The 25,167-nt window shown below is 51.0% G+C and overlaps 1 protein-coding gene across 11 annotated transcripts in view; it reads right to left on the bottom strand.

Annotated features, from left to right (window-relative positions):
• Positions 1-25,167, bottom strand: part of ANK1 (ankyrin 1) — a 67,505-nt gene that overhangs the window by 13,565 nt on the left and 28,773 nt on the right. For 6 of the 11 annotated variants that reach the window (XM_064731074.1, XM_064731064.1, XM_064731067.1 and 3 more), the window contains 31 exons: positions 24,758-24,859; positions 20,362-20,460; positions 18,927-19,025; positions 18,096-18,194; positions 17,403-17,588; positions 17,189-17,287; positions 16,834-16,932; positions 16,466-16,564; positions 15,607-15,804; positions 15,011-15,109; positions 14,589-14,687; positions 14,241-14,339; positions 13,215-13,412; positions 12,953-13,051; positions 12,771-12,869; positions 9,693-9,890; positions 9,002-9,100; positions 8,570-8,668; positions 7,932-8,030; positions 7,758-7,850; positions 6,958-7,030; positions 6,532-6,555; positions 5,282-5,381; positions 4,866-5,013; positions 4,594-4,691; positions 3,826-4,050; positions 2,939-3,093; positions 2,282-2,493; positions 1,992-2,196; positions 1,014-1,110; positions 10-238 (listed from right to left, as the gene is read on the bottom strand). In XM_064731074.1, coding sequence (XP_064587144.1) covers positions 10-238; positions 1,014-1,110; positions 1,992-2,196; positions 2,282-2,493; positions 2,939-3,093; positions 3,826-4,050; positions 4,594-4,691; positions 4,866-5,013; positions 5,282-5,381; positions 6,532-6,555; positions 6,958-7,030; positions 7,758-7,850; positions 7,932-8,030; positions 8,570-8,668; positions 9,002-9,100; positions 9,693-9,890; positions 12,771-12,869; positions 12,953-13,051; positions 13,215-13,412; positions 14,241-14,339; positions 14,589-14,687; positions 15,011-15,109; positions 15,607-15,804; positions 16,466-16,564; positions 16,834-16,932; positions 17,189-17,287; positions 17,403-17,588; positions 18,096-18,194; positions 18,927-19,025; positions 20,362-20,460; positions 24,758-24,859 — 3,927 coding nt within the window. The remainder of the gene's footprint in view (positions 1-9; positions 239-1,013; positions 1,111-1,991; positions 2,197-2,281; positions 2,494-2,938; positions 3,094-3,825; positions 4,051-4,593; positions 4,692-4,865; positions 5,014-5,281; positions 5,382-6,531; positions 6,556-6,957; positions 7,031-7,757; positions 7,851-7,931; positions 8,031-8,569; positions 8,669-9,001; positions 9,101-9,692; positions 9,891-12,770; positions 12,870-12,952; positions 13,052-13,214; positions 13,413-14,240; positions 14,340-14,588; positions 14,688-15,010; positions 15,110-15,606; positions 15,805-16,465; positions 16,565-16,833; positions 16,933-17,188; positions 17,288-17,402; positions 17,589-18,095; positions 18,195-18,926; positions 19,026-20,361; positions 20,461-24,757; positions 24,860-25,167) is intronic. The other 5 variants (XM_064731066.1, XM_064731070.1, XM_064731069.1 and 2 more) reach the window with 3 other exon arrangements.

Raw genomic sequence — 25,167 nt, 5'->3', positions numbered from 1 at the left:
GGGACAAACCTCGATGTCCCTGCTGCGGGCCACCTCAGTGAAGTTCTCATGCTGCTCCAAAGTCTTGTCCACCTTGTCGTCAGTCATGCAGTAGCAGCGCAGCCGGCCCTCCCTCGCGTCGTTCATCTTGGCAAACACCACAAATTTGGCCATGTAGGGCACGGCTGTCAGCTCCTTGTACAGCATGGTGGCAAAGTGCACGGCCTCAGCTGTGCGTGGGCAGTCGGCCAGCCAGAACCTGCAGGAGGTTTGGGTCAGGGGGCTGCTGGGCAGTGGTAGCTGCACCCTACACCCCTCAATTGTCACCATCATATTTTCTGAAAAATCCTTTTTGCCCAAGATTTTTCTGCTGAGAAGCCTCAGAGAAAAAGGAAAACAATACTATCTCATTTGCTTCTCCTGTGTTTTGCTGCTTTGGAATGTGGTTTGGAGATTGTTTATCCAACATGGGAATTGTTTTGACTTAATAATCGCAGTCAGGCTGTGTTGGGACTCTGGAAGGAGTCATGAGATTTCATTATCATTCTTTGTAGTCTTCTGCCTGTATCTTTTCTCTTTTATTTAGTATAGTTTTAGTGCAGCGAATAGAATAGAATAGAATAGAATAGAATAGAATAGAATAGAATAGAATAGAATAGAATAGAATAGAATAATAAATTAGCCTTCTAAGAACATGGAGTCAGGTTCATCATTCCTCCATCCAGGATACCCCGAAAAACCCACACTCAACACCCAACTGGACTGCAAAGGAAGCCTCAGGATTTCTGGACACAGGGTGTAGCCCCATCTTGGATAGGGACACAACCAAATTCAAATAATGATCCCCTTCCTTCTGCACACCCAGCTGTCATGACTGTTTCCAGAAGTTTGCTCAGGGAGTCGCAAAGCTAGAGGAAACCACCCTGCATGTAGGAATAACCCCAGGGGTAAGGGGCTTCTCCTGCCAAAGGCTGTAGAATGGCCCAAGGAGCACCAGATATCGTCAGATGGGCACAATTTTGCCCAGGACTCACCTGGCAGACACATTGGTGGTAAAATTAGCACACTCATTTTCGTAGATTAGCTTTGTGGTGCCTGTTATGTCTTCCCACTGGGCTTGGGCTGTCCCTCCTGTAGCAGAAAGAAAGGGCGAGCATACTGTCTTTCCATCTATTTTTTACACATCTATTTCTTTTATCTTGATTTTTTTTTTTTGGTCAAATAATTAAACTCTATATTCCTACATTATCCAAATCACTTGTCATCAATGCACCTTCAATCAACCTTCCTCCATATTTTCTACTATCAAAAATAATGATCAACCATCATCATCGTTTCACAACCATCCCCAAACAAACATAGAACTAACCCCAGAACTCATCCCCCTGCAAAAACCAAACAAAAATACAAACCATGATGATAAACCATCGGCTAATCACCCACCAAATCTTGTTCTTGTAACTTATAAAAAACATGACAAAAAGCCTGGGGTCTGCATCCCCTGGGCATTTGGTTTCTCTACAGGGGAAATGAGCTCCCTGGAGCTGCACACCTTGAGGCAGCCCATCCTGTTAGCATTCAAAAACACATAATCACATAAGTGATTATATGCAGTGCTTTTATTAAGAGCTCTGGGAATCGGGGTGTTACAACCCAAATCTGATTCCGACCATACATCCGAGATGAATATGTTTTTATACTCTATCCTTATATAACTTTCATGTTAATTATTAAACTTATATTGTTCTATTGTATACACAGTTTTCAGCTAAAGATAGCCCCCTTAAATTTCCAACATAGTTTCTCATGATTCTTCTTATGGTTATATAACAATTATATTTAATTACTAAACTATCATCACATCTAACAATTATATAATTTATCATACTGCTTACGCAGGTGCGGTGATCTGAGAAAACACAAAGCCCAACATTTTCAAAGTTCTGTCTTTAACATTTTCCAGGGCTCCACTATCAATCCCACCCCCATGGAGAGCACTCCTGCGGCCTCACCGATCACACTGCAGAGCAGGCGCAGGCTGGTGGTGTCACCCTCGCCGCTGTCCCTGGGATTGTCCTTCCAGGACGGTGGCAGCGGGATCCGGAGGCCGATGGGGCGGTGGAACTTCCTCCGCCGCGGCTCCACGGTGACAATGGGGCTGAAGGTGGCTTGGTTCCCCAGCAGCTTGGTCACCAACTCATCAGGCACAGGCTGTGCCTGTGGGGAGCACAAGGACGGACATCAGGGATGGTTTTTCCCCAGAAGCATGTCTGGGCCCCAGGCCAGGCTCTCTGAGGCTCACCTGCAGGGCCAGCCTCACTCTCTTGGTGACAGCAGCGTCTGGGAAGGTGGCCTGCACCATGGGCACCAGTGTGCTTTTCAAACACCCTCCCTCAGGGCCGATCATGTCGCAGTCCTGGCAAATCCGGGACATGACCACGAAGTAGAGAGGGAAGTCGGTGGTGATGATGCGGCAGACGCGCTTCTTGTCCAGCTCCTCCTGGCTCTCCAGCTCTGCAGGGGCAGCACAGCCATCAAACAGTGCTCAAACACCAAGCCTGTGGATGTCACTCAGTGCTCATACACTGAGCTTGTGGCTGTCAGTGCTCATACACCAAGCCTGTGGCTGTCACTCAGTGCTCATACATCAAGCCTGTCTGTCAGTGCTCATACATCAGCCCTGTGGATGTCACTCCATACACTAGCTTTGGTTGTCACATGCTCATACATCAAGCCCATGTCTGTCACTCAGTGCTCATACATCAAACCTGTGGCTGTCAGTGCTCATACATCAGCCCTGTGGATGTCACTTGGTGCTCATACACCAAGCCTGTGGATGTCACTCAACGCCCCACCACGCTACACTGACCCCACCACTCAGCCCCACTCCACCTCCCAGGCCATCTGCAGCCTGCAGGGAGCTGCCAGGTGAGCAGCCCCTGCCCTGCTGGCCCCTCACCCTCGTCCATGCCGTTGAGCAGCTGGTCCATGTAGCTCTCCTCGTAGCGGTTGCGGTGCTCCTTCCACACGGAGCCGTTCTCGCTGCGCAGCACCACCAGCTCACGGTCCCCACGCCCATAGGAGGCAAAGTGTGGGATCTCCACGATGACAGGGCTACAGAGAGCACAGGGAGGGCACTGGCACCCACAAGGACATGCAGGTAGCAAGGTGGCCCTGGGGAAGGAGTGCTGACCTCCTTCTCTCTGTGAAAGGGCTCTGCACCTGGTGGCACAGGGCTGCTGAGGCTTTTGTGACACTGCTCTGTTACTCTTGAATGACCCATGACAGAAACATGCTGCACCCCACAAGAGGTGGGATGTCTGTCGCAGACATCTTTTATGGAAAATCCTTTCCTTAGGATTTTTTCTCCTGAGAAGCTGAGAAGACTCAGGAACAAAATGTAAATATTGATTATCTGCTGCTGTGGAATGCAACAGGTGCATCTGTGATTGGTCTCATGTGGTTGTTTCTAATTAATGGCCAATCACAGTCAGGTGGCTCGGACAGAGAGCTGAGCCAAACTATTGTTATCATTCTTTGCTATTCTATTTTTAGCGAGCCTTGTGATTAGATCCTTTCTTCTATTCTTTTAGTATAGTTTTAATGTAATATATATTATAAAATAATTAATCAAGCCTTCTGAAACATGGAGTCAGATCCTCATCTCTTCCCTCAACCAAGAACCCTTGTGACCACCACTACAGGATGTCTCCTGTAGCAACCTCAAGAAGCAGATAGAGGCAGAATTCTTGCCCTGTATGGCAAAGCCCTCCAGAAGAACCCAGATCTGCTCCCAGTCCTGCTGTGGGCATCCCAATCTGCCCTTCTTATCCCAGCCATGCTCACCTGAGGAACTGGGCACCAGCAGGCCCCAGAGCAATGATCCGACTGCCCAGGCCCTCCTCCTCAGCCAGGGGAGGGGGTGCAGGCAGCTTTTGGGGTTTCACCAGGCGGCAGGTGATGCGGGTGGGTGCCGCGCAGGCGCGGGGCGGGATCACCACGCGCAGCCCGTGGTGCCGGCTGCCCCGCATGGAGCCGCCACGAGCATCCACCATGAAGCTCACCAGGAACCTGCAGGGGATAGAATCACGGGAATGTGGGCACCTTGCGGCCAGAGCATGCATGTGTCGCAGACATCTTTTATGGAAAATCCTTTCTTTAGGATTTTTCCTCCTGAGAAGCTGAAAGGCCTCAGGAACAAAATGTAAACAATGGTTATCTGCTGCTGTGGAATGCAACAGGTGCATCTGTGATTGGCCCATGTTGGATGTTTCTAATTAATGGCCAATCACAGCTCAGCCGGCTGGGACAGAGAGTCCAAGACAGCTGCCTTTGTTATTATTCTATTTTTCTATCCCATTCTATTCTATCTATCTCTATCTTTCTTCTGTCCGTTCCTTCCGTTCATTCCATTCATCCATTCCTTCATTCCTCTTTGCTAGCTTGCTGATGAAACATTTTCTTCTATTCTTTTAGCATAGTTTTAATGTAATACATAACATAAAATAATAAATCAGCCTTCTGAAACACGGAGTCAGATCCTCATCTCTTCCCACATCCAAAAACCCCTGTGAACACGGTCACATGCATGTGCTGCCCAGGCTGGGCACTCACCCTGTGTGCACGGGGCTGGCCACTGGGCTGATGTTGTCTGAGGTCTCCGTGGCTGGGCTGCTGGGGATCAGAGAGTCCTCATCGAACTCTTTGGAGGGCTGTGAAAGGCAGGGAAGAGATTTTGTGGGCAAAGAGTCCTGTCTTGGGGTGTTGAGCCTGCCCACCCTTACACAATCCTCACTGGACCATCCTGTACCACCGGGTCAGTGCCCATTACCCACCACACACTTGAGCTCTGGGGGAGGCCGTGGCAGGCTGTGTGTCATGCTCACCTCCTGTGGGGACACCGAGGGTGCATGCAGCAGGCTGACTTGCTCAGCTTCTGTCTCCACAGGTCCTACCTGCTCAGTCTCCTCAGCTCTGGTCACCACAGTTTCAGGTGGGACGCAGGGGACCTGCAGGACAGCTGGAGACTCCACCCTGCCAGAAGAGGGTTAGTGAGAGTCACGGAAGTGTTAGGGATCCTCAGCCCCTGCCCATCCATCCCCACAGAGTCCTGGGGCCACTGGATAAAGGTAAATTAAGCAGCAGCCCCATGTCTTGCTGCAGGAACAGCACTGAGCAGCTTTGCCTGCTGTGAGGGCTCAGTGATCTGTTCCTTGCCCAGAGTTTTACGTGCCCCTTGCCCAGCACAAGGCTGGTCCTGTGCCCTGTGCCTGCTCCCTCCCCACCACACAGTGTCTCTTACGTTTGCTCCAGTGTCGTCGTGGCCATGAACTCCAGCAGCTCTCTTTTGCCTTCCTGCTCTCTGAGATCAGGTGTCTTGGGCTTTGCAACCAGCTCTTCCTCTGAAACCAAGAGTTGGCTCAGCAAGCAGAGGCAGATGAACAAGGGAACACAGATACCCATTGGGCCCATCCCTGCTGGACACACACACACACACACACACACACTCACCCTCAGCCAGACACAGGGAGGGCTTTGCTGCTGCCAGAATGGCAGGACAGGGGGACAGGGGCTGTGGGGGCCACCGGGAAATGTGGCTGCTCCTAAACTCTTTCTCACAGCACCAAACACAGTGCAGGGGATGCTTTACACTTTGGTGCCTGGCACAGGGACATGGGCACCACTGGGGGATGTTAGGAGTATTAGGAGGCTCCCCTATCACTACCCCTCATTGGAAGCACAGAGCTCTGCTAATACTGACCACTGACCCCATTAATATTTGCTAATTAGCTGATCAGGGTTTGGCTCTGGCCAGGGTGGGAAGGGTGTCCTGCACTTCCTGCAGCAGACAGAGTGCCCCAGAGATGGGGAGGGGACCACAGCAGAGAGACCCTGGAGCTCTCAGGTGAATCCCTGCTCTTCTCACAGCACCAAACACACTGCAGAGACTGGAGGGGATGCCTCACGCTTTGATGCCTGGCACAGGGACATAGGATCCACTGGGGGATGTTAGGAGTATTACAAGGCTGCCCTAACACTACCCCTCACTGGAGGCACAGAGCTCTGCCAATGCTGACCACTGGCCTCATTAATACCTGCTAATTAGCACATCAGGGTTTGGCTCTGGCCAGTGCCCTGTGGGAGGGTGTCCTGCACTTCCTGCAGCAGAGAGAGAGCCCCAGAGATGGGGAGGGAACCACAGCAAGAGAGACCCCTGAGCTCTCGAGTTAATCCCAGCTCTGGCCAGGATGGCGTGGGGCAGTTGTGGAGGGATTGTCACAGTTCCAGGGATTGTCACAGTGCCACGTTCCTCCACCTGCCGTGGGCAGGGCTCTGACAGGGGGTTCAGGCTCCTCCTGGGTGGGAGGATGCCCGTTCATGCAGTCACACCACAGCAAGCAGCACGGACACGGTTGGCAGGGCAGGATGGCAGGGCTGGCTCTGCAGAGCCCCGAGCAGCAGCGAGGCTCAGCAATGGACATGGCGTGCGGATGGTCAGTGGCCATGGGGTGAAATGGGCCATTGAGCTGGGGCAGGGGACACATTTCATACCCATTACTGTGACATGAGCAGTGCCTGCAAAGTAAGAAGAGGCAAAAGTGAGGTGTTGGTTGGGAGGGTGCAGGAGCAAACCAGCTGCAGCTGGGCTGGCAGCTGGGACCCTCCTTGCCTGAACAAGGCACAGTGGGGGCTCTGCACGCCCAGGGGCTCTCTGCACGGTCCCTGGGCCATGGGATCACGGAGATGTCCACACTTATCCCTCCTGCACAGTGCAGGGAAGCACCCAAGGCAGGAGGGGCCACCTCAGGAGCCTGGTGGGCTTCCCTCATCCTCTCTGCAAGACCCCAGCAGGGCCCACACAGCTCCCTGGCCTGGGGGTGTCCCTGTTCCAGCAGGAACACCAGTGCCATCCCCTTGGCACTGACCCAGCAGCGTGGCAGAGCTTTGGGATGGTGGGACCCAACTCCCACCCCTCACCTTCATCCTCTGACACGTCCAGAATCTCGTCTACAGTTTCTGGGAAGCTCATGCGGTGTTTGTCACCAACAGACTGTGGGAACAGAGCAGAGCAGTGTCAGAGGAAGCCTATAGTGACAAAACTCTCCTTGGTCCCCTTAAAAAGGAAAAGAGCCCAGAAGTTTCTCTCCTCAATTAGGTGAAAAGACACCTCATAGGACCTGGGAGACTTCACCTCAAACTTAAGGACAGGAGCTAAAAAGTCTTGTATAGGAATGTGCTCCCTGTTGACAGAATGACAAAACTATCCTTTGTCCCCTTAAAAAGAAAATAAGCCCTCTCCTCAGTTAGGTGAAAAGACATCTCACAGAACCTTCACCTCAAATTTAAGGATAGCTGATTGCACGGAAGCCAAAAAGTCTTGCCTGAGCAATTTACTAGAAAAAGAAGAGAACAAAGAAACTAATTGCTTTTGTGAGGTGTTTTACAAGGACCTCTTGCACCTGGCTTGGTTTTTCTCTGTAAAAAGTAAAAAGTATTTTGCCTTTTATTAAAACCTTTTTGTTTCCAACACTACCACAGAAGCCATCCTGCTGATTTTACGCCTTCTGAGGTAGCTGAGGTATCTTGGGTGTGGAATAGATCTCCAACAGATCTCTTATGAGACCTGGCCGGAGGACACCCCTATTTTTCTGCACAGCTGCCTGCAGCTGACTCCTTACACTTGGGCTGGGCACCTCATAGGACTGGGGCACTCAGCTGCAGACCTTTCCCAGCCCCAGCCCTCCTCCTGCCCAGCATCCTGGCCCCCAGGGGCTCACCGGGATGTCGGTCTCCTCTGTGACAATCTTGAGCACGTCGGTGACAGAGATGTAGCCGAGGCGCTTTGCGATGGCCAGGGGAGTGGTGCCATTCTGTGCAGGGAGCAAAGAGGGTCAGCAGCAGCCACGGGGCAGCTCAGGGAGTGCAGAGGTGCAGGGATGTGTGGCACTCACTGTGCTGATCTCGTTGGGCGATGCTCCGTGCTTCAGCAGCAGCGTCACCACGTCCGTGTGGCCCTGCTGGGCTGCCTGGTGCAGGGGCGTGTAGCCCAGCTGCAGGGGAGGACAGAGCGTGCTGCAATCAGTTCTGCAAGGTGCTGCCCCAGAAATGCCCCCAGGCCTCACACCTGGAGCATTGGGACAGCTCCACTTCCCCATCAACCCATGTGATGTTGCCATGATATTTTCTGAAAAATCCCTTTGCCAGGATTTGTCTCCTGAGAAGCTGAGAAGCCTCAGAGGAAAAGAAAAACAATAATTGTCTGCTGCTGTGGAATGCAACAGGTGCATCTTTAATTGGCCCATGTTGGTTGTTTCTAATTAATGGCCAATCACAGTCAGCTGGCTCAGACTCTCTGAGAATCACAAACTTTTGTTATCATTCCTTTCTATTCCTTTCAAGCCTCCTGATGAAATCCTTTCTTCTATTCTTTTTAGTATATTTCCAATATATAATTTTCTTTTAACATAATATATATAATAAAATAATAAATCAGCCTTCTGAAACACGGAGTCAAGATTCTCATCTCTTCCCTCATCCTGAGAACACCACCACATTTGCCCATGGCAGAAGGGTCCTTGGAGTTCTGTACCTTGGTCTTGGCATTGACATCTGCTTGGTGCTGCAGCAGAAACTTCACCAGCTTGATGTTCCCGTAATGGCTGGCCACGTGCAGAGGGGTGTAGCCCATCTGAAAGACAAGATCAGGTTTCTGTGTGCCCTCCCCATTGCTCTCTGCCCTTCTGGCTTGGATATGCTCATCCCACAGGCAAGCCCCCGTGCATGGAGGATGAGGCACACATCTGGGGGCTTCCCAAAAGCCCAAGACTAAATCACAGAGCTTCAAATGCTCCACCATGGAGGTGAGCTATGGGAGCAGGCAAGAATCCCCCCTTCAGAGAGCTGGGGGGAAGAGGAGGAAAAGTCCCCAGGATACAGGTAAAATGGTAAGGATGCCTGCTAGAAGGAGTCTCTTGCAGAAATACAAAGAAAAGAATAAAAAGAGGTCAGTGCACTACTTTACCCTGGTTGTTGCATCCACTGTGACTCCATGTTTCACCAGAACATCAGCAACCTGCACATGCCCCTCTTGGGCCACGAGGTGGAGAGGAGTCAGGCCACTCTGCAAAGAGAGGAGATCTCAGCACTGTGACAGCTCCAGACTCTCTGGGGTCTCCAGCCTGGCAAACTGACACAGTGCACTGCTGCCCAAAGGAGAGGCTGGACCACCCTCCAGACTGCTGTTCCCTGCTATTCTCTGCTGTTCCCTGCTTTTCTCTGCTGGCTGGTTTGCCCCCAGCCTGGCAGGACACTCTGGTACAACTTACTGTCGCAGACATCTTTTTATGAAAATCCTTTCCTTAGGATTTTTTCCTGCTGAGAAGCTGAGAGGTTTCAGCAACAAAATGCAAACAATGGTTATCTGCTGCTGCGGAATGCAACAGGTGCATCTGTGATTGGTCTCACGTGGTTGTTTCTACTTAATGGCCAATCACAGCCCAGTTAGCTTGGACTCTCTGTCTGAGACACAAATCTTTGTTATTCATTCCTTTCTATTCTTAGCTTATCCAGCCTTCTGAGATGAAACTTTTCCTTCTGTTCTTTAGTATAATTGTAATATATACACCATAAAATAATAAATCAAGCCTTCTGAAAAATGGAGTCAGATCTCCGTCCCTTCCCTCATCACCCCTGTGAGCACCGTCACAACTCACCTTGTTGCCTAGGTTGCCGTTGGCTTGTTTGGAGAAGAGCAGAGCCACCATGTCGGCGTGGCCCTCCTGGGCAGCCAGGTGCAGGGGGGTGACTCCCTGCATGGACTCAGCGTTCGCAGAGGCGCCGTACTGCAGCAGGCTGCTGGCCACCTCCATCTGGTTCTGCTTGGCAGCGATGTGCAGCGGGGTGTACCCGTTCTGCAGGGGGACAGAGGCTCGTGGCAGTGCTCAGCCCTGCCAGGCAGGGCTGAAGGGACAGGAGATGCCACCCTGCCCTTCCAGCTGCCTCCAGAGCTCAGGGATGTCCCCCCAACATCATCTCTGTGACAGCAACCAGCCCTGACACTGATGCCAAATCCCGCTCGCTCTTCAAACCAAATCAGCACAAAGACCGCCTACTTCAGGTTTGACTGTTGGGGGCTGTCCTAGAGTTTTCTACACATGAATTTCTGCACCAGTGTGATGTCACCCTGATTTTTTAATATTTTCTAAGCCTTCTGGTGTTTACTGATTATTGTAACAAACTTTCTCACACGCTTTCTGTACATAACTCATTGTTTTGCATTCTTTTATGGAGGAGGAGAGATTTGATAAATTGTTGGTTTGTCCACTGTCATTGGAGAAGTGGCGCTTTCACCCTTCAATCCACTGTCACTTTTGAAAATCTATAAATGTTGCAGTGAGAAAATAAAATCCAACTTTCTTCACATTGAGAGCAGCAGTGTGTGCAGTTGTGTTGTTTGGTGCCCTACAAAGTCGCAGACATCTTTTATGGAAAATCCTTTATTTAGGATTTTTCCTCCTGAGAAGCTGGGAGGCCTCAGGAACAAAATGTAAACAATGATTATCTGCTGCTGTGGAATGCAACAGGTGCATCTGGGATTGGTCTCATGTGGTTGTTTCTAATTAATGGCCAATCACAGTCAGCTGGCTCTGACAGAGAGTCTGAGACAGAAGATTTATTATTATTCTTTGCTATTCTATTCTTAGCTAGCTTTCTCATGAAATCCCTTCTTCTATTCTTTTAGTATAGTTTTAATGTAATATATATCATAAAATAATAAATCAGCCTTCTGAAACACGGAGTCAGATCCTTGTCTCTTCCCCAGTCCAAGAACCCCTGTGAATAAGGTCACAGTATAATGATAATGTGCACCCTCCGGGGGCAGACACAGGGATGTGCCTGGCTGAGGTGTGGAGCTAAAATCCCAGCACACAGGGATCAGGAATCAGCACACAGCACCAGCATTCAGGCAGAGCCTGCAGGGCCTCGGGCCGTGCCCGTGCTGCAGAGCAGAGCAGAGCAGAGCAGCTGGCAGCACCCGCTGCCCGGCTGGCGCACAGGCGGCCGCTGACGCACGCACACCGCGGGCTGGCACCGGCACCTGCCCCGTGCCAGGGAAATTAACCCACAAACACCAGAGGGTTGTGTCTAAAAAGAAGACAGAGGAGTCCTTTGACTTTATTCCAATCAAGGCAGAGGCCATAGGGCATCCCCTGGGGTCTCTCCAATTATTGGAGGATGCAGCCTCTCTTTTTATCCCAATTTCCAGCCACATTTGCCTTCTCTCTTTCTCCATTTCTGATGTACTTGAGAGGTTCAGACTTCCCAGAACACCTGATATCAAAGACTTCCCTCTAATGCATAACCCTCCCTTTTAATTCTTATGGAATTTAGGAGGTTTTCCCCATTTTGGAGGTAATTGAGAAGTTCAGACCTCCCCGAACACCTGATCCTAAAGATTTCCCTCTAATGCATAACCCCCCTCTATTTTTTAATTCTTACTGAATTTAGGGGTTTTTCTTCCTTGTTGTTTCTTCCATCTTTCAATGTCTAATTTCATTTACCAGCAACCCTAAAGTTTATTTGCAAAAGCAAATATCTTCTTCCATTCATCAATCAGTGGAATCCTTCCCCTTGCTTCTTTCATCACCCAGTGCTGGTTTTATGTCCCAGCAGACCCACAGCTTGTTTGCAAAGACAAATCCCCCATTCCTCTCACCAGCCTGTCTGCACAGGGGAGAGGGAAGTGCCAGATGGGGAGGGCTGGCACCAGCAGCCACTTGGCTGTTTGGAGGATGCAGCTTTTGCAAACAGCTCGGGAGGCAAGGCGCCTGCTGGTGGGCTCTGTGGGGAGATGCTGCTCGCCACGCTCAGGCTCAGAGCTCTCACAAGCCTGTGGGTTTTCTGACTCACTGCTTCATAGCTGCATGCAAACATTTGCCTGTGCTTTCCCAAGCTGCCAGACTGCAGCGCTGCTCTGCAGGACTTGCCATGGAAACACGTTCCCCACGCAGCAGCCAGCATGCTGCTAGCAGGACATGCCTGACACAGCCTAGCTGCTGGAGCAGGACCACTGCCTGGCACCCTGCCTGCCTGCTCCACCTGCTCTGAGGACATCAGTGTGCCTCATGGAGAGAGCCTGGTGCTGATCAGTCCCTTGTGCCATCCCTGAGTGCCAGGGTTGAGGGGCAGGGCTGGCCCCAGACTGGCACTGCACACACACCATATCCCACATCCCACATCTCCACACCTCCATATCCCCACATCTCCACATCCTCAGATTCCTACATCCCCACTGTCACAGACATGTTTTATGAAAAATCCTTTCCTTGGGATTTTTCCTCCTGAGAAGCTGGGAGGCCTCAAGAACAAAATGCAAACAATGGTTATCTGCTGCTGTGGAATGCAACAGGTGCATCTGTGATTGGTCTCATGTTGGTTGTTTCTAATTAGTGGCCAATCACAGCCCAGCTGGCTCAGACAGAGAGTCTGAGCCACAAACCTTTGTTATCATTCTATTCTATTCTATTCTATTCTATTCTATTCTATTCTATTCTATTCTATTCTATTCTATTCTATTCTATTCTATTCTTAGCCGGCCTTCTGATGAAATCCTTTCTTCTATTCTTCTAGTATAGTTTTAATGTAATATATATCATAAAATAATAAATCAAGCCTTCTGAAACATGGAGTCAGATCCTCGTCTCTTCCCTCAACCTGAGACCCCTGTGAACACGGTCACACCCCATATCCCCATATCCCCACATGCTCAGGGAAGCCCAGCCCAGACTTACCCAGGCTGAGTTGTGTGGGGAGCTGCCCTTGGGAAGCAGCAGCCTGACGATCTCCAGGTTGTTGTGGTGCACAGCCACGTGCAGTGGAGTCAGGCCATTCTGTAGTGGATGAGACAGGACAGACAGGTGAGACAGAGCCTCTCCCCACACGAGACCACCCCTCCCTCTGGAGCAGCTCTCACCTTCCCTGCTGCATTGGGCTGAGCATCGTGCGCCAGCAGCAACTCTGCCACATCCACCTTTCCATACTTGGCTGCAACGTGGAGAGGGGTAAATCCTTTCTGAGGAGAAAGGCAGCCCATCACAGGGTGGCAGAGATGAAGGAGAGTGCTGGCACCTGCTGCAACACAGGAGGAGGCTGCCCCTCCTGCCACAGGGACACTGTGCCACCAGCCTTGCCCCAGCTGGGCCATGCCTCCCGCAGCACTGGGCTCAGCAGCCTACCTTGGTCATGCAGGTCTGTGAGGCTCCCTTCTCCAGCAGGGCCTGGGCTGTGTCCATGTGCCCCTCTCTGGCAGTGATGTGCAGGGGCGTGTGCCCTGCCGTGGTGGCCAGGTTGGGGTTGGCGTTGTTCTCCAGGAGGAGTTTGACCATGCCAGTGTGGCCGATGCGTGCAGCACAGTGCAGAGGAGTCTGGTCATCCTGTGAGGGGGGCAAAGGAGCTGTCTGGTGTGAGAGCTTAAATGAGGGATGTGGGTCTCCAGGGGCTCTCCAAAAATGCTGTTTATTCCATCCAAGAGTTTACAGCAGCCCAGGGTTGTGGGTGACAGAGCTGTGCCCACAGCTGTCAGTTCCAGCTGCAGGCAGGCCTGGAGACCCTTAGTTTAGGTTACATTGCATTATTTACTTTTCTTTTGGTTACAATGCATTATATACTTTTCTTTGCTGAGCATCTTCATACAGCAGAACCAATCTACACCTTAACTATTATCTATAGCCTATCATAACTACTGTAATTACCATATTCATGTTACTGTTCTCCAATCACTAAAAGTCAGTACATTGCAGTTTAAGCTAGAAGTTGGTTTTCAGTTTTCTTGCAGTGGAAAATTCTGAGACTTTTTTCCTACTTGTAACTTTGCTGACTTGTTTGCCTGTGCTTTCTGCTTGGTAAAAACATCTTGTTTGGGGTGGGTTTATCTTTTGCTCTAAGCCATAAAAACCCCTTCTAACTAACATACCCTTTGCCTCCTTGATTATCCAGCAAGACTGGCTCAGCAATTCTTCTCTTCCATATCAAAACTTGCTTCCATCTCTATTCTTTCATCAGACTCTACATTTAAAAATCTTTCTGCTAAGCACACATATCTGTGAGACTTCCTTGTCAAACTTTCATCCTTCCTAACAGTCTGGGCAGACCAGTCCCTTCTTGTGATGCCAAAGGGGTCCCAGCCCTGCTCTGGGCACAGCAAAGGAACCCAGCACCAGCTGTTCCCAGAGCTGATTATCACACAGGTCCTCTGCACCTACCTTGGCCTTGGCATTGGCTTTGGCTTTGTTCTGCAGCAGGTACTTTGCCACATCTGTGTGCCCAGCTCTGGCTGCCATGTGCAGAGGAGTCTCTACTTTCTGCACCAAAGACAGGACAAAGTGGTGAGGCCAAAGGAGGGGAAATGCCTTTCTGCAGTCGTTCTGAACAAAGGAGAGCAGTGCCTGCAACCCCTACTGGTTCCTTGTGCATGGTGTGAGTGCATGGCAGATTCAGCACAAAGCAGAGGGCACCAGGGACTGCTCAGGTGAGCAGAGAGTGCAGGAGCTGGATATCCTGCTGAACCCCAACAATCTGAGCTCCCAAAGCCCCAGCAGGGTGGGACTCACCACGTTGGACACGTTGGGAGAGGCTCCACGCTGCAGCAGAGTCTTGACAATGGGCAGGTGTCCCATGAAGGCAGCCACATGCAGGGGGGTCAGGCCGGACTGTGAAGAGAAAGGGGCCAGAAAACAAGATGGGACTTATGGCCTTGGCAATATCTCTTACTGTCCCCTCCTCCTTCTCCCCAGGACAGGTAAAATCTGAGTCCCCATCTGCCCGAGGAGCCTGGCAGGTGAGTGTGGAGGAAACACAGGGAGTTGCTGTCTCCCCTGCATCTCCTTGCCCTTCAGGATGATGCTGCCAGACTAAATCTGAGCTGCAAAGAGCACCAAGAAAGGTGCTGGGGGTATGGCAGAAGCAGCAGGGACATCACATCCTGCCACACGTGCAGAACCAAGAGAGCTGAGGGTGGGCTCAGCCCACCCACCTCTGTGACAGCATCAATGGAGGCACCCGTCTTCAGCAGCAGCTCCATCACTCGGATGTGGTTTTTCTTGCAGGCAATATGGAGGGGTGTGAAGCCATTCTGCAGACAGACAGACAGACAGACAGACAGTCATTTGTATGAACTCTCCCTCCCCTTTGGCCCAGCCTGCCCCACTGTCACAGACATCTTTTATGAAAAATCCTGTCTTTAAAGATTTTTCCTCTTGAGAAGCTGAGAAGCCTCAAGAACAAAATGTAAACAATGGTTATCTGCTGCTGTGGAATGCAACAGATGCATCTGTGATTGGTCTCATGTGGGTGTTCCTAATTAATGGCCAAGAACAACCCAGCTGGCTTGGACAGAGATTCCGAGCCACAAACCTTTGTTATCATTCCTTATTATTCTATTCTTAGCCAGCCTTCTGATGAAATCCTTTCTTCTGTTCTTTTAGTGTAGTTTTAATGTAATATACATCATAAAATAATAAATCAAGCCTTCAAAAACATGGAGTCAAATCCTCTAAAACATAAAGTCTTGTCCCTCAACCTGAGACCCCTGTGAACATCATCACAGCCCACCCACCCTCCATTCCTCACCAGGGCTCGGGAGTTGGGCTTGGCCCCCTTCTCCAGCAGCAGCTTGGCCACGCGGTGGTGCCCGCAGTGAGCGGCCACGTGCAGGGGCGTCAGGTGGTCCAGGGTGATGTCGTCGATGTCGGCGCTGTACTGCAGCAGCAGGCGCACGCAGTCCAGGTGGTCACCCTGGGCTGCCATGTGGATGGGCGACAGGCCATTCTGCAACCACGGAGAGACATGGAGAGCCATGGAGAGCCATGGGGAGCCATGGAGAACCATGGAGAGCCATGGAGAGCCACGGAGAACCATGGAGAGCCATGGAGAACCATGGAGAACCATGGAGAGCCATGGAGAGCCATGGAGAACCACGGAGAGCCATGGAGAGCCATGGAGAACCATGGAGAGCCATGGAGAACCACGGAGAACCATGGAGAACCACGGAGAACCATGGAGAACCATGGAGAACCACAGAGAGCCATGGAGAACCATGGAGAAGAGCCTAAGGAATGGGCCACCAGGGGTCCAGGCATCCTGCCCTACCCCTGCCTTGCTGGGCCATGAAGGGTCCAGACATCCCACCCTGCAGTCCAGGTGGTCACCCTGGGCTGCCATGTGGATGGGGGACAATTCTGTTACCATTTTCCATTCTGCAACCAAGGAGAACCATGGAGAACCATGGAGAGCCATGGAGAACCATGGAGCAGAGCCTCAAGGCAAAGGACTCCAGCTAGGGCCAAATAGAGCAGGAAGCTCCTAACCCCTCATCAGGGCAAATAAAGCCCCAAGCCAGTCATGGGTGCCATCCAACAGCTGTGCACAGCTTGTTACCCTGCTGTGCTGCCCTGGGACCTGGCACCAATCACACCAAGCCACTGGGTACCTTGGTTTTGGCTTGAATGGGAGCCCCGTGGTCCAGGAGGATCTCTGCAATTCTCACGTGCCCGTTGCGTGCTGCACAGTGGAGAGGGGTCAGCTCATCCTGGGGAGAGAGGAGGGTTCAGGGGCTCAGTGTGGCATGGAAGGGTAGGGTTCACTCAGCTAGAGGGCTAACAGGGACTTTGTCTGAAAAATAAGGCAAAACCTCAGCTCCCAGGGCATGCCTTTGTAGCCATGCAGCCTTCTCCAAAAACCTGCTCCATCCCCTTAGTGCACCAGAGAGCTCTCCCACTGCCAGCAGGGCGTTTGCAGGGTGAGCACTGGGCACAGGGAGCTCAGGGAGGGAGGTGGCAGTGCTCAGAGTGCTCTCACCTTGGTCCTGGTCTCTATCTGGGCCCCACGGTCCAGCAGCAGCCGCACCATGATGATGTTGCCCCGGCGGGATGCGATGTGCAGGGGAGTGATCCCATTCTGTCAGGAGGAATGAACAGTCTCTCAGAAAGGAGCACTCCCTCCTCCTTCAATGAGGCAACAAACAAAGGAAAGAGGGCAGGGAGAGCTGCATCTCTGCCCAGGGACAGCACTGGGAACAGATTGTTTAACAGGGCAGTGCAGCTATGGCGTGCCCTGGCAGCTGCTGCTGCACCCTGCATGGATAAAGAGGCACAGCATCCTCCTCTGGTGCTGGAGCAGCACAAGCCCCAGTGTCCTCCCTCTCTGCACTCACCTGGGGTGTGAAGTTGACACTGGCCCCACGGTTCAGCAGCAACTGCGCCACGCTGAGATTCTCATAGTGGGCTGCAATGTGCAAAGGGGTGAATCCAGTCTAGGGAGAGAAGGAGGGATCAGCCAGCCAGACCCACGCTCCCTGCTGAAACTATGGATAAATACAGCACGCTGAGCTGCTGCTCTGCCAGAGAGAGCAGAGGGAAAGCCCCCACCTTGGAGAGGACGTCAGCGTTGGGGTCGTTCTGCAGCAGCACGGCCGCCGTGCGCGTGTCGTCGTTGCGCGCTGCGATGTGCAGGGCAGGCAGGCGCACCTTGCCCTTCGTCCCGTAGTTGATGAGGTGGGCAACCACGTTCTCATGTCCTTGCTGGAGAGCCACAGCTAATGGAGTGAAGCCATCCTGCCAAGGAGAAGGGAGGGAATCCAGAAGCCATGGCAGGACCCAGCCATGGGGCTACATCATCAGCCAAGGACTGCATCCCACAGTAACCCCCACAAGCAGGGCCATAGCTCCTCCCCAAGGGTCTTACTGTCACACACGTCTCTTATGGAAAATCCTTTTCTTAGGATTTTTCCTCCTGAGAAGCTGGGAGGCCTCAGGAACAAAGTGTAAACAATGGTTATCTGCTGCTGTGGAATGCAACAGGTGCATCTGGGATTGGTCTCATGTTGGTTGTTTCTAATTAATGGCCAATCACAGCCCAGTCCGAGCCACAAACCTTTGTTATCATTCCTTTCTATTCTATTCTTATCTAGCCTTCTGGTGAAACCTTGTCTTCTATTCTTTTAGTATGGTTTTAATGTAATATATATCATAAAATAATAAATCAAGCCTTCTGAAACATGGAGTCAGATCCTCGTCTCTTCCCCAATCCAAAAAACCCCTGTGAACACTGTCACATCTCACCTCTGTGGCTACGTTCTGGTTGGCTCCATTTTCCAGCAAGAACTTCACAACCTCCAGGTGGTTCTCCTGTGCTGCCATGTACAGAGGTGTGAAGCCTTTCTGCAGAAACAGGGCCATGAACATCAACACAACTCTTCCTTGGGTTTCCTGAGTTTTTTGAAGATCTATACCCCATCAACACCCACTCTCCCAGGTCAGTGAACAAGGGAAGAAGTGTCCATTGTGGGGGTGAAAAAGAAGAAAAAACTGGCAATAGGGGAACAATCACAGAGAGATGGAGCCCAAGGCTCCACATATCCAGAAACAAACAGTGCTTTGTAAGAGTCAACTTAGAGGAGACACTGCTGGTATTGTCCCTGGCTTCAGGGACAATTTTGCTATCACAAAACACCTGAAGAGCTTTCAGCCCTCCCAGGCCCAATGAAAAGAGAGTGAAGGAATCACAGTGTGTGTAACTGCAGGGGCTGCTGGAGATCTCAGAGCTTTGCCAGGGAGGCCACGAGCCCTCCCAGGATAAATTCAGCATGCTGGTATGTGTTCACAGGGACTCCCTCAACAGAGACCCCACTGGAATCCCCCCGTGTGCCTCAAGATCCCTCCACACCATTTGCAAATTTGTCTCTTTTCAGGAGCCTGGCAAAGCAGTCCTGAACAAGACTGGAGGGGAAATTGCTGGAATTGAGGGAAAGGGCTGCTGAACAAGACTGGAGGGAAATTGCTGGAATTGAGGGAAAGGGCTGCTGAAATGCCCCAGCTGGGCACAGTTCCCACCACGAGGACACCACCATCACACACATTTGTGCCTCCCTGGGCCAGAGCAGCTCACCCTACCTGGGACTGTGCATTGACGTTGGCCCCATAGTTCACCAGCTCCCGGACCACGTCCTGCTGCCCAGCCAAGGCAGCGATGTGCAGGGCTGTGTTTCCTTTCTGAAAAACACCACAGAACAGCCCTCAGGGGCTGAAGCAACCCAGGATGCCAGGGAAAGGTGGGCCTGACATGCTAAAAACCTTTAGAAGGCCGTGCAGCTCTCACTGCATGTGCCATCCCTGCTGGAAACCAACCAACCACCCTCCCCATTTTGCTGGCCAGGGAGGAACAGAGTGATTTCATCCCTCCCATGAAGTTGCTGGCAGCAGGAGCTGTGTGCACTGTCAGGTGCTGTGAGCTGAGCAGAGGGGGGAGGACGGGGGAGCTGAGCTGGCAGTGCTGCAGTGTGCACCCTGGCAGCCAAGGCAGATAGCACAGGGATGATGAGCAGCCTGGAAAATGCACACACAGGCTCCTCTGGCTCGTGCCTTTGGGTGGTGTGGCACAATGCCAGGTCCTGCTCTGCGTCCTGAGCCCTGTGAGAGCACCAGGGAGGTGGCAACTGAGCCTCCCCCTGCTCTCACAGCCCTTCAGCCTGTGCTGGAGGCCGCTCCTTTGCCAGCCCTGCTTGCCATCAAGAGAAAACCACACCTGCTGTGGTGATGCTTGAGAGAACAATATGTTATTTACAGAGCACCAGAGCTCTCCAGGCTTGTGACAATGGGATTGAGGCCATCTCAGTGCTGGAACGTGTGGGGCAGTGCCTGGAGGAGATGTTGGTAAGGCAGGGCCAGCCCACGAGATGCTGGTAAGGCAGGAATAGCCCATGCTGTGGTTTATGTTCCTCCTCTCTGAAGTCCACAGGGGAGAGGCACCTCTCACCCACCAAAAGATGCCAAACTTGTGCCAAAAGCAGAGCCTGGTCCTAGGGCCCAGCCCAGCAGCTCTGCACTGGCACAGTCACTCTGGGGGCTTGTCACAGACATCTTTTATGGAAAATCCTTTCCTTGGGATTTTTCCTCCTGAGAAGCTGAGAGGCATCAGGGACAAAATGCAAACAATGGTTATCTGCTGCTGTGGAATGCAACAGGTGCATCTGGGATTGGTCTCATGTGGTTGTTTCTAATTAATGGCCAATCACAGTCAGCTGGCTTGGACAGAGAGCCAAGACACAAACCTTTGTTATCATTCCTTCCTATTCTATTCTTAGCCAGCCTACTGATGAAATCCTTTCTTCTATTCTTTTAGTATGGTTTTAATGTAATATATATCATAAAAAAATAAATCAAGCCTCCTGAAACATGGAGTCAGATCCTTGCCTCTTCCCTCATCCAAGAGCCCCTGTGAACATCATCACTGACAGCAAACACCATGATCACTGCTCAGCTGGTGTTCCTGGCAGCACAGGCAGTGTGCAGAGCTGTCACCAGCATGGCCAGGCTTCCCTCTCCTTACCTTGGTCGTGGTCTCCAGGACGATCTCCTTGTGCAGCAGCTCCACCACCATTTTGACGTGGCCCTCCTTGGAGGCCAGGTGCAGGGCGTTCAGCCCATTCTGCAGGGAGCAAAGGTGGGAAAGGGGAATCAGCCATCATCATCTGGGGATGGAGCTCTATGGGGAGCACCCTACTCTGAGCTCCTGTGCTGGGGAAAGTCCAGGATGGTGGGGCAGGAGGGATTTCCCTGTCCCTGAGCCCTGCACTGACATCCGGCACCAGCCATGGTGCCACCAACTGTCACCCTGGTTTTTTAAGATTTTTTAAGCCTTCTGATGTTGACGTTCTTGTAGTGACCTTTCTCACACACTTCCTGTAAATAACTCATTTTTTTGCATTCCTTTATGGAAGAAGAGAAAGTTGATGGACTGTTGGCTTGCCCAGTGTCATTGGAGAGGTGGCACTGTCACCCTCCAATCTGCTGTCACTCCTGGAAATCTATAAATGTTGGAGTCAGAAAATAAACTTCCCTTTTTCCTTCACTTTGAGAAAAACTGTGTGCAGTTGTGGTTTTTTGTGTCCTATAGTGACAACCAGCAGCTCCATGCTGCCAGGAAAACCTCACACAACTGAACACTGGGCTGCTGACTAAAGCTGGAGGTTTCTCCATGAGCAAACCATGCAGCCCACGTTGGCAATTTCCTATGGATGGATGGGTGAAACCACAGCTCAGTGTTCGTGTGCTCGAGGCACAGGAGCTGCTTCAGTCCTCCCTGCTCATGGCACATCCCTTGTGTCTTTGCTCAAGTGACTTTCTATGGGGTTCCCCTTCTCACAGTCAGGTTTTTAACATTTAGACAGATGTGTAGTGAGAAGCCCTGCTTAGGACAATGATTTCATCAAGCAGCAGCCAAATTTAATTATTTAATTCTCAGTAGTTTGGGAGCCTCCAGGCCAGAAGCTGGCTTCTCCCTGGCTTTCAGAGTGCCCACCAGCACCTTGCTCTGCAGCCCACGCTGGGCTTTGTTCCCCCAGATTTCAGCTGCAGCAAACAGTGTAGAGAAGGTGTTGGCTGGGTCACTGGTTCCAGGAAGCTCTCAGAGAGCTCAAATGATTTCTCAGGAACACTTCTGCCCCAGTTTAGCCTGTTTTTATCCTACACATGCAGCCTGAAGAGCAGAGCACTGACCAATGCCCCTTTAGCATCCCCAGGCTGTCAGAAGGAGGGGTGCCAGGTCAGACAGCATCCTCAAGGATGATGATGATGATGATGATTGATGATGATGATGATGATGTTGATGATGATGATGTCTACTAAGACGGCTTCTGGTCCGTTATTTCTGCCACTTCTCACATGTGAACAAAAGGGCTGGGATATTTGCTGGAGAAGAGGTTAAACACCTGCGGGCATTTTCACTTTTTCTCCTTGTCCCTCACTTCTCCCAGGTGGATATGCCAGGTTTACTGACCCCTACACAGTGTTGGTGCATGGTATAGGGATTCCTGCCCAAATACTCCACCTTCCAATCATGCGTTTCAACTCCTGACTGGAGGGTCACTTCACAGAAATGCTTCATCCCCACCTAAATATTGTCAGGGGAGCAGGAAAATACCCAGGGAGGCTCAGTTCCAGCCCTCAGCACTCCAGATAAACTCAGAACTGCTTCAGGAGTGCTGTCAGACTGCAGAAAGGTTTCTGTTCTTTTTTACTCAGAGCACCATTTGCCCAGGATCGTAGCTGAAGAGTCACAGATTCTTTTGCTCAACTCATTACAGCACAAAGAGCAAAAATCTAAAAATCCCACAGGCTTCCTTCACACCAACTCCACAGTTCCATCAAGCCTCAAGGAAAAAAGGTTTGCTTCCAAGGGGAGATGAGGTGGGAGTGCTGTAAAACCCTCAGAACACTGAAAGGAAGTGCTCCCCATCCATGTCTGGCTACTCTGAGTCCATCTTTGGCCAAACCCCATTTCTTTGACAAAGACACACCTACAAAGCCCCAAACAGATAATCACTGATTATAATAACACCTCACAAGTCCTATAAGTGATAAGTGGCCACAGACATGCAGTTTTTTTCTCAGTTACACTCACATAACCAACAAATGGAGAGCAAGACCACAGATGCTCAGCTGCTCCCCTCAGCCCATAAGCCCTTTTATGCAAAAGATTCATAAATAACCTTCTGAATGCTATGAATCTGTGACAAATCATTAACCTGTAATAAATAGCTGTGCAGCAATCACAGAGGACTGTTTCCATTGCTGGCCCATTGGTATTTCTGCTCCAGGAGCAATCCAGGCTGTTTTGCACGTTTGCTTTGTCCTGACAGCTCATTCGACCCCAAACTGCCACAGGATGTGCACAGTTTGAAGGGTGCTGTATTTTCCTCACTGAATGCTGCAAATAATTCCCAGAAATCCCAGTCAGTAGCTACCAATGTGCCAAATGCAGCCCTGAAGAATAAAACAGAGACTTCACACTTTGGCTGTGCCAGCACAGCTGCCCATCAGGACTGGCCACCTCAACAATGACCATGTCCTGGGCACCCAGGTGCCACCACGATGCTGGTGAGGGTCCTGGCACTCATCCTCATCCTCCAGCTCCTCGTGGATGAGATGGGAGCATGCTGGAATTGGGAACATGGAGGGTGAGTGATGGAGACACTGGTGCAGCCATGGAGGAGGTGAAGTCGGCGGGATGAAGGTCAGATGGCATGTCAAGGTCTCAGAACTTGAGCCAGAATACAGGACTTGTGGGATAGGTCTGACCACATATATCCCTCTTTATTCTATACAGGACATGTGAGGTTGGACCTTTCCCACAGGTCTGATATTCCTCAGGAGGAAACCCCAAAGTGCCATCTAACCTGAGGGAGATGGCAGGAACCAGGGCAGAGACATCACTGAGAGGAGAGCCTCCTACTGCTGTAGCCATTTTCTTCCCATCAAACTGTTAAACACCCTCACCAGCACCAGAAATCTGGTTGGGAGCGGGACTTGAAGCTTATCAGTGGAGATAGCTGATGACAGAACATCTCTTTGGTGAAGAAGAGTTCAAAGTGAACCAAACCATCTCTTTGGTGAAGAAGAAGTTCAAAGCCATCATTTTTAGCTTGTGGATGAGTCACCCTGTTGTGATTCTTTGCAGAGCCTTCTCCAGAACCCCACACCCCTCTGAGTTAGAGCATTAACAGGACCAGTGGATGTAGAAATCCTCCCTCTCCTCTTGGGTTTGCTCTGGAAATGAGTGAATATCCCTGGTGCACTCTGCCTGCCCTGTGGGACCCTGTCCCCTGTCGCAGACATCTTTTCATGAAATATCCTTTTCTTAGGACTTTTCCTCCTGAGAAGCTGAGAGGCCTCAGGGACAAAATGCAAACAATGGTTATCTGCTGCTGTGGAATGCAACAGGTGCATCTGGGATTGGTCTCATGTGGTTGTTTGTAATCAATGGCCAATCACAGCCCAGCTGGCTCAGACAGAGAGTCTGAGACACAAACATTTGTTATCATTCTTTCTTTTTCTATTCTTAGCCAGCCTTCTGATGAAACATTTTCTTCTATTCTTTTAGTATAGTTTTAATGTAATATATATCATAAAATAATAAATCAAGCCTTCTGAAACATGGAGTCAGATCCTCATCTCTTCCCCAATCCAAGAACCCCTGTGAGCACCATCACAGTCCCCAGTGAGTGCTGCAGCACAAACCAGGTCTGAGTTTCCCTTGGTTTGGGGACTGAAATAGATGAGAGTGCCTTTGTGCTGCCTGCTGAGTCAGCCTCCCCAGCAGCTCCACAAAGCAGGGACAGCACACAGCACTCAGCCTCTGCCCCCCCTGCTCAGCCCAAACCCCCTGAACCTGTCCCTGCAGCATCTGCCCCACTTCAGCCTCAGCCACGTGCAGCTGCACAGATACAGAATGTTCTGATGATGATGATGATGATGATGATGATGATGTGCAAACAATTCCTCAGCGCCTGCAGCTCTTTGCTCTATTTCTGTGCAGCGTGAGGAGGGCTCCTCCTGCCCAGCACCTCCCAAACCACAACTGGCACTTTGCAAACATTCTCTGCTTGTGGTAAGCTGCAACTCCTAGGAATAAAAAACCCTCAGCACTGCAGGCAAGGGGAATAAACCCCCACAAACAATTCCTGTGATGTTCTTCACTTTTCTGCTCTTCAGCTGCTCTGCCCTCTGAGAAGCACCTGAGCTTCTTCCAATTGTCCCATTTGCTTGTCACACTCAAGGAGCCCTCTCTGCTTACCTGTTAATGTCCTTTGCTATGCCCCAGCCACTACATCCATGCTCTTTACAGCTATTTCTGCCCTCCTGGCCCCAAAAACAACTGCTCCTCTGGTCAGTCACAGTTCCCATTAACTCGAGATAATACCAGAAGTCCTGTGTGTTTCACCTACCTGGTTACAGGTGTTAATATCTACCCCATTCCTGAGGTGATCCAAGGCTTTCTCCAGGTTCCCAGATCTCGCAGCTCTCAAGAAACTGGTTGCAGCATCAGCCTTGGAGACAAAAAAGGAAAAAGCATGAAACTCAGAGCTCCCTTTGTTCTCCTCCAGCACCAGCACTGGCTCAACTCTTCACTCAGCTGCAGAGAACAGAACTACACAGACCAGGCAGAAAAGGCAAGAAAAGTCACAGTGGGACAGGCTGAGGAGAAAGAAGGGCTGGGAGCTGGGTTTAAAATGAAGAGCATCCAGATGATGGGGCAGAAGGTCTGAAGGTTGTTCTGTCACAATATGGGGACAGCATGGAGGGAGCTCCTGCCACCATGAGAGCCTCTCTTGGCCCAGAAAACCCCCACAACCTG

The sequence above is a fragment of the Zonotrichia leucophrys genome, chromosome 22 (assembly GCF_028769735.1).
Source record: "Zonotrichia leucophrys gambelii isolate GWCS_2022_RI chromosome 22, RI_Zleu_2.0, whole genome shotgun sequence".
Classification (NCBI taxonomy): Eukaryota; Metazoa; Chordata; class Aves; order Passeriformes; family Passerellidae; genus Zonotrichia; species Zonotrichia leucophrys.
The sequence above is the reverse complement of the archived record's forward strand: the minus strand, read 5'-3'. Positions and strand labels throughout refer to the sequence as shown.